At 59.0% G+C, this 8,205-nt stretch overlaps 1 protein-coding gene across 1 annotated transcript in view; it reads right to left on the bottom strand.

Annotated features, from left to right (window-relative positions):
- Positions 1-8,205, bottom strand: part of FGD3 (FYVE, RhoGEF and PH domain containing 3) — a 44,677-nt gene that overhangs the window by 1,745 nt on the left and 34,727 nt on the right. Inside the window, exons 13-16 of the mRNA XM_021707594.1 lie at positions 5,296-5,418; positions 2,726-2,866; positions 892-1,032; positions 3-194 (exon numbers count right to left, since the gene is read on the bottom strand). Coding sequence (XP_021563269.1) covers positions 3-194; positions 892-1,032; positions 2,726-2,866; positions 5,296-5,418 — 597 coding nt within the window. The remainder of the gene's footprint in view (positions 1-2; positions 195-891; positions 1,033-2,725; positions 2,867-5,295; positions 5,419-8,205) is intronic.

Raw genomic sequence — 8,205 nt, 5'->3', positions numbered from 1 at the left:
GCGTCCGCCCGAGCGGCGGTGCTCAGGACCTCCATCCACTGCCGCCGCAGCTCTGCGGACGGGGCGCTCAGGTGCCAGGACCGCTGGGCCTGCTGCAGCTTCCACCCATGCCCTGGATCCAGCCTGTCCTCAGGGCCGGGCAGGCTCACCATGCAGCCAGGGAGAGGGATGGCTTGAGGTGGCCGGCTGTCCAGCTGCGGAGAAGTGGAGGGTCAGCGGGGGCCTTGGCTCCCAGCCCCGGGCTCAGGCAGAGGCGTGGGGCTCTCCCGGCAGCCAACCCAGCCCCACACGGTGTTCGGCAGGTGCTGAGACTCCCGGCCTGGTGGCTGGGCCTGTGCACCCTCACTCAACGGAGGACAGGCAGCCCATTGGCTTTCCTTGAGGGAGGATGGGGGTGGGGGACACCCGGCCCACCTCCTGGAAGCCCAGGCCCCACGGCCTCCCTTGGACTGCCTGGTCCCCGGGAAGTGAGGCGGGACGAGCTCCTGTGATACCGGCAGCAGCGAGGCTCAAAGGAGCCAGGGATCAGGTGGCCAGGCGGGGGCTGTGTGGGTTCCTGAGCCTTGCCTGAAAGGTGCTGTAGCTCCTGGCCCGCCCAGCGTGTGTGAATGAATGAAAGGGTGAATGAATGAATGCATTCAGGGGCTGGACCTTTGTGCCTCCTGCCCCTCCTGGAGTCTCAGCTGGCTCTGGGTCCTGGCCTCAGGAGGTCCCATCTCCTGGTGGGGAGCAGAGGGGGATTTGGGGAGGCTGGGAAAGCGGAGGCCCTGGATAGCCTGCTTGAATGGGTGGGTCCCGGGGGTGGCACAGGCCTGCTGTGGGCACGCTACATCCAAGGCTCTGGGAGCCAAGCGGAACCCCGGCACGTGGCCTGCGGGCGGGAACACGCACCTGACTGCCTCCCTGCAGGTGCAGCACCTGGGGGTCTGATGCGGGGACGGCAGCCCACACTTCACTCCAGCTCTCACTGCTGTCCAACAGCCGCAGGGGGCCACAGAGCAGGCTGGCCTGGGGGTCTGAGGTACGTGGCTTCTGGGGGGACACAGAGGCGCAGGTTAGGAGTGGTCTTGCCTGTGGCAGTCACTCCCTCCTGACGAGGCTGGGGCAGGGCCAGGGCTACTGCTTGGAAGGAGCTGGCCATGGGGACGCAGCTGAGCCTGGATGGACCAGGACTGGCCTCACCCGACTCCCAGGGCCGCTGGAAGCCAGCAGAACCTGGGTGTGCATAGCGTCAGGGTTGCAGGAGGACCCTCTGAGGAGAAGCGTCCACATGCTGGTCAGGACGGCATCAAATAACTGGAAAACCAACCCGGAGGATCACGGACCAAGAGACCACGAGTGTTTCAGTTCTACACACACCATACATGTGTATGCACACCACACACACGCATGTACAGATACCATGTGTGTGCACAGGCGCACACGCATGCCACATACACCACACGTGTGTACACACATACCGCACACATGCGCATGCATATACACATGCCACATACACAAGTGCATGCAATATATACCACAGACACACACACCACACACATGTATGCACATACCTACCACACACATCACATACACAGACCACATACGTGGGCACACACATACACACCACCTGCACACACCACACAGGTGCAGATGCACACACATCCATGTGCATACTCACACACACACAGACCACACACACACAGGCCCTCCCTCCCTGAGACGGCATTTTGTGCCATTACAGTGGCAATTCTGAGCTGTTCCGACGTGGCTCTGACATCGCCTGCTGGAGCTGGGTCCCCTCAGCCTGGGCCAAGGGAGGCTGGAGCCCACCTTGCACAGCCCTTGCGGCTCACGCCCCACAGACCTGGGACTCTAGAAAGCCCCTTGGGTTTACGTTGCAGGAATGCAGGAGCCAAGTGGGCAGTGCACGGGTCTTCTCTGCACCACTGAGATCATGCCACACTTGGTCCTGATGTCCTTAGGTCCCGACGTCCTCCACCAAAGACCCAGGTCCGGGCCCCGCCACAGCTGAGTCACAACAGCTGGGACCTTGAAAACACACTGACCCTCGGGGCCACCCCTCTGAGTTTTCGGAGGGAAGCCAGCCTGAAAAACTTCCTACCACTCAGCTGATGCCAAGAATCTGGCTGTGCCCAGTGGCGAGAAAGGAAGGCGTGCTTTTCCGGAAACCCATGTGTTCTCTTTTCTAGCTTTCTGGCCACCTCACAAAACCGGGACCATGCTCTCGAGGAAGGAAGGCTGAGAAGGGAGCAGCCACCCTCAGGAAAAGAGGGAGGAGGCGAGGGGGAGGAGGGGGAGGAAGAGGAGGAAGGGGTGATGGCCCCACCTTCCCCTGGGGCCCTGCTCCACTCTGACGGCTGATGAGGCAGGGGCCTCCTAGGCTCGGGGCATCTCTAGCTGTGCCCTCCAACCGGAGGGACAGGAGTGAAGCTGCCCTTGTTCCCCTCACACTCTGGGTGCAAATGGGCCAAGCCTTGACCCTGGCTGGTCCTGAGAGGCCCGGTGCGCTTACACATGATATTCTGCCCTCTGATGTGGCCGCTCCCAGCTGTTCCCAGCGGCTTTCCGTGGTCCCAGGGCCCTGACCCCACTGAGACACCTTCCATCTGTCCTGGTCCCAGGGAAGCTCTGGGAACAGAGGCAGCCAGAGTAGCGGGAGACAGGGGCACACGTCGGGAGGCTCTGCCATGCGCCGAGGGGAGCAGGACCCAGGAGCACCCACCTCTGTGTTCTGCTTGGGCTCGGCCGGAGTCTCGGAGCTGGGGCTCTCTGGGGCCGCGGGCTGTGTCAGGAAACACTCCCTGCAAACACGGCTCTGTCTGCTGTTCTCGGCCTTGAACTCGGAGCACTTCCCACAGATGACCTGCAAGAGAGGGCACCCATGATCCCACCTCCCAGGGACAGAGAACTGTCCAGGAAGAAGTCAGAAGGCGAGGCGAGAGGAGGCTGATGGACGGGAAGGCTGAACAGCGTGGAGAGGGCTCGTGGCTTCTTGAGGTGGGGCCGGAGCCCTGTCCAAGGGCAGACAATGAGGGCTGGCCCTCTGGCGTCCAGGACCTGCCCTCTCATCTGGAGGGCCCGGAGTCCAGGAGTCTGCGTGCACAGGAAGAAAAGTGGGAGGAGTCACCAAGCACAGTGATGACTCCCGTCACTGGCCGCCGGGGAACTGCAAATCAAAACCATGACAAGAAACCATCTCACACCCTCAGCATGGCTATTATTTTTAAAAACCCCAAACAACATCAGAAGAACTTGAAACAAAAAATAACTAGTGTTGGCACTGAGGTGGAAAAATCGGACTCCTTGCACTGTTGCAAAATGGTGCAGCGACTGTAGGAAACAGTATGGGTATTCCTCAAAGAATTAAATACATCATTGCCAGATGACCCAGCAATTCCACTTCTGGGTATACAGCCCAAGAGAACTGAAATCAGAGTTTTGCAAAGATATTTGCATCTGCATGTGCATGGCAGTGTTGCTCACAACAGCCAGGAAAACCCACGTCCGTTGGCAGATGGGTGAAGAAATCATGGTCTATCTGTACTACAGAATGCTCTTCAGATGGGTGGGTGAGTGGAGTGTGGGAATCAACCCAAGGGGGGCTCCTCGGTGACTATTCCAGAGCTCTTCCTGCCCTGGACCCTGCCCCACCTCGTCCCTGGCAGAACCCCAATAGTCACAAAGCCCAGAGCCCAGAGCTGAGTAGGGGCGTGGGCGTGTATTCTGAGGATGACTCTCAATCCACACAGCGGATTTCATTCAAGTCCGGTGTGGAAACCAGGCTTGGGTTAAATTCTTCAATCCTGGAGAGTGCAAACGGAGCCCCAGACAGAGCTCTTTAGGAGGCACAGGTCATCCTGCTCAGCTGCTGGCCCATGCACCCTCGACGTCTACCGTCCATCCACCCATCCTCCATCCACTTACCCATCCAGCCATTTACCTGTCAGTCTGCCACCCATTCATGCTTCACCACCCACCCATCCGCATTTCCCAACGCCATCTGTCTGACTGCCCGCCCACCTATCTACCCATCGTCCAGCCATCCATCCATCCTCCGGCCGCTGATCCATCCATTCACCCGTTCACCCACTCGTCTGTGAGTCCAGCACTCATCGGCCATGCGTCCGCACCTGCGAGGCCAGCTGGCCAACTCTCCCCCGTCCGTCCCTCCTCCACGCATCCATCCGTGCATCTATCAACCCTCTACCCGCCGATCTAACCACACCTCTCACGTCACTTCCATCTCTGCTTCCACATGCCGTAACCTAGCGACCAACACATCCATCCATCCGCCTGCCCGTCCATTCAGCCCTCCACCCCAGCCCCCGACCGTCTGTTCATCTACCTGCTCGCCCACCCGTCCACCTCTCCGTTTACCTCTCTGTCCACCCACCTATCTGCCCCCCGTCCACCCATGCATTCCTCCGCCACTCACCCATTCCCCTACCCGGCCACCATCCGCTCACCCTCTCGTCACCCATCCAGCCCTCCTTCGTCCGCCCCCCACCCACACACGCGTCCACCTATCCGTCCGCGCATTCGTCCCTCCGTTCGCCCGTCCGTCATCCCTCCATCCCTCCATCCCAGGACTCATCCATTCATTCCGCCCTCTCCCCGCCCCCTGCCACATGGCAAAGTGCGACAAAGAATACTAATTCGGGGCAGGCTGCTAGTGCCCTGTGGGAAAGTGCATCCAAGGCAGCTCTGTGCTGAGATCTACCTGCTAGCATAGATTCAGTTTTAATGTCTTAACCCCCAAATGATGATTTCTCCATTCCTTCCTCGGGGCTACTTTTATGCTCAATATTAAGCAACATTCTCAAGAGAAAGGGCTTTGGGGCTGAGTGAGGAGGTGTGGAGACGGCGTGCACCTGGGGCCCTGGCAGGAGAGCCCACCAGAGCTGCGAGCATCCCTGGAGCACTGAGCAAAGGCCAGTGGGAGGAGCTCCCACTGTGCCACACCCTTCGCCTTCCCGTCTCCTACATGCACCTTGCATGTCATGAGGACACGTCATCCCCTCGCTCCCAAGGACACCCGCTAGGACTCTGTGGTTACAAATCCAGCATCCTTTCAGCCACAGGAGTGTTAATCTAATACCACTGTGACCAGAGAAAAGAATCTCACTTCTGCTTCAGACGGGAAGACGTCATGCTCACAGGCGTCTGCATTCGTGACCCAGCTCTGGAAGCCCCCCGCACGGGGGGCGTGCTGCGGCCCGTGATGACCCGGCGCTCCGTGGGACTGGGAGGCCTCCGGCCCCACCTGAGCCACGCCCCTTTCCCAGGACTCACCGCCCCACACAGCTTGCAGTGGTGCCTCCTCTTGGTGATAGAGTTGAAGGTCTCGCTGCAGCTCTTACAGCTCTGTTTCTCCTTGTCGCGCCTGGCCTTAGAGGAGAGCTTTCTGGGCTCGAGCTACAAGAGGGCAAAGAGGGGCCGTCAGCTTCCGGGCCACGCGTGCCCCTGCCCCACGGGCGGTAGGGGCAGCTCTCGCAGTTCTATGGGCTGCGCATACTCAGGGCGAGTCGTGGAACCTGCAGTGGGGAAGGAGTGGAGCCAAGGCTGCCACGGACCTTCCCAGCCCGGCACAGCGCAGCCAGCAAAGCTGAACCTGGGTCGAAACCGTTATGTTTGGAACAACTTGGCCAAGGTCTTGGTGTATCTGAGAAAACATCGAGAGAGCCACAGACGGAGAAAAACCGTATCTGCCGGGATGGGCAGCGGCTGGCACAGACGCAGTGCGGCTCTGAGGACAGGGGTGTCCATGCCCGAAGGTCGTGTGGCCGCCTCCCACCCCCCCTGCTCCAGAGCTCAGCCCTGGGTCCCACCATGTGCCTGTTCTGTGCTGGACACTAGGGGGTGCCCACACCCTTCCAGATGTACCACACATGTGTACACACATTTGCAGCCACACACCTGCGTGTGCAGGCAGCACGGAAACACCTGGGGGCCCGTGTGAGGACGCCACAGGCGCTAAGGCTGGGCTCAGGGGCTGGACTCTGCCTCCTGAGCCACCCAAACCTCCTACAGGGGAGGGTGGTGTAGGGACTGCTCAGCCAAGCCTCAGTTTCCTGTCTGACTATGTACAGGTGGGGGCAGACCCAGGCTCCTGCTCTCATCAGCTGCTCCGAGCCTCAGTTGCCCGCCTACAGAGTGGGACAAGTGTGCGCTTTCTGGGCCCTGAGCCCATCACAGAACACGAAACCCGGACTGTGGTTGGCAAGTTGCTGATGGCCCTTTCCCGAGGACCTGCAAAGCCCTGGAAACGTCCCATCACTTAATAAAGCAACTTCCTGTGCTTCTGAAACTCCTCCCACACCCAGGGATCCTCTCTGAGGAGGAGGCACTCCTGGTGGCTGACACCGAACACGCTGCTGTTTGGGAGATTTTTTTTTTTTTTTTTTTGAGTTGGAGTCTCACTCTGTCGCCCAGGCTGGAGTGCAGCAGCACACTCATGGCCACCATAGCCTTGACCTGCTGGCTTCCGGCAATCCTTCCGCCTCAGCTTTCCGAGTAGCTGGAACTACAAGTGCGCGCTACCACGCCTGGCTAATTTTGATTTATTATAGAGATGAGGTCTTGCCAAGTTGCCCAGGCAGGTCTCGAACCCTCAGGCTCAGGCAATCCACTCACCTCGGCCTCCCAAAGTGCTGGGATGACAGGCTGAGCTACCGAGCCCAGCCTGTTTGGGAGATTTTAAGAAAGCTAAAGATATTTATCAAATTCCCTGGACTGTCAGCGCTGGAACCGCATGAGACATGTTTGTATCAACCTCTCCAGCGCACAGGCAGGGAAACTGGGGCCTGTGGGTATTTTTTGCATTGTTTAGAAGAAAAACACCTAAAATAAGCTTGCCATTAGGAGGCTGTGGGGTCACAGGGCATTGAGTGGGGCCGGGGACAGGCAGAGGCCAGAGGAGCGGAGGCTGATCGTGCAGGAAGAAAGGCTGTGATGGGGCTGGTGTGTGTGGCCAATAGCGCAGCCCCAGGGACCGGTGGGGACCGGTCCTGGCCAAAGCAGCAGAGTACAGTTCCGGGAGCAGGGAGGGCCACTCGGTGCTGGGGCCAAGGGTCCCACCAGCGTCCTTCATCGAGACTTTCCAGCTGTGGGGTTGAGGACCACAGCCCACCAGCCCACCCTTGATGTGCCGCTGTCCCCAGCCACACTGGTTCCTTGACACCAAGGTCCGGCTGGATTTGTAGATGGCGGGTAGCCAGGTAGCTGAGGGGCATGGCCAGGGGAAGGGTCTCCTGGACAGCCACACTCCCTTTATTTTATTTTAATTTTTTTGAGTCAGAGCCTCCGTCACCCAGGCTGGAGTGCAGTGGCATGATCATGGCTCATCGCAGCCTCAACCTCTTAGGCTCAGGTGATCCTTCCTCCTCAGCCTCTCAAGTAGCTGGGACTATAGGTGTGCGCCACCAGGCCCTGCATATTCCTAAAAAGTTTTTTTTATTTTTTATTTTTATAGAGATGAGGTCTTGCTATGTTGTCCAGGCTGGTCTCCAACTCTTGGCCTCAAGAGATCCTCCCACCTTGGCCTCCCAAAGTGCTGGGCTTATAGGAGTGAGCCGGTCCACACTCCCTTTTTAGATGAAATTACGGGGCAGGTTGGCTGGAGGAAGGGGCTCAGGTTTTCCACGTGACTATCAGGATATTGGAAAGACTGGACCCAGGTCTCTCTCCAGGAAGGTGGAGAGCTGCAGCTCCCTCAGGAGACGGCTGAGGGCCTCCAACCTCAGATGCCCCCAAACGTGCCAGGGGCCAACAGGCTGTGCCCTCAGCATTTTCTCTTCAGCAAATACAGCTGCACATCCGGGAACCAGGAGACAGCTCAGTGAGACAACAGGGGACCCAATCCATCGGGGGCACTGACGAAATCCTGTCAGTTATGTCAAACAACACAGCACGGCCTGGTGTTGTTCTACCAGAAGGCAGCCGGTGAGGGCGAAACCTGGCCCCCCGGTTCCCTGTTGACAGCTCAGTCCTGGCGGTGAGCACGCTGGGGAGGGAGGCTTGTCGCAGAAAGGGCCGCTCCGGCATCATGGGGAAGGGTAGCACTTTAGCTTGGCCCACTCGAGGGAGGCCCCTTGGAGGGGTCTGTGTCACCCGTGCTGGGTCTGGGGCCCTGAGAGACCTTTCAGACTCGGACATTTTGTGCTTCTGTGAAGAGTGAGTCAACTTCTTTTTTTTTTTTTTTTG

The sequence above is a fragment of the Carlito syrichta genome, unplaced genomic scaffold (genome assembly GCF_000164805.1).
Source record: "Carlito syrichta isolate Samal-C Ts95f unplaced genomic scaffold, Tarsius_syrichta-2.0.1 Scaffold120569, whole genome shotgun sequence".
NCBI lineage: Eukaryota > Metazoa > Chordata > Mammalia > Primates > Tarsiidae > Carlito > Carlito syrichta.
This window is presented reverse-complemented; position numbering and strand designations above follow the sequence as displayed.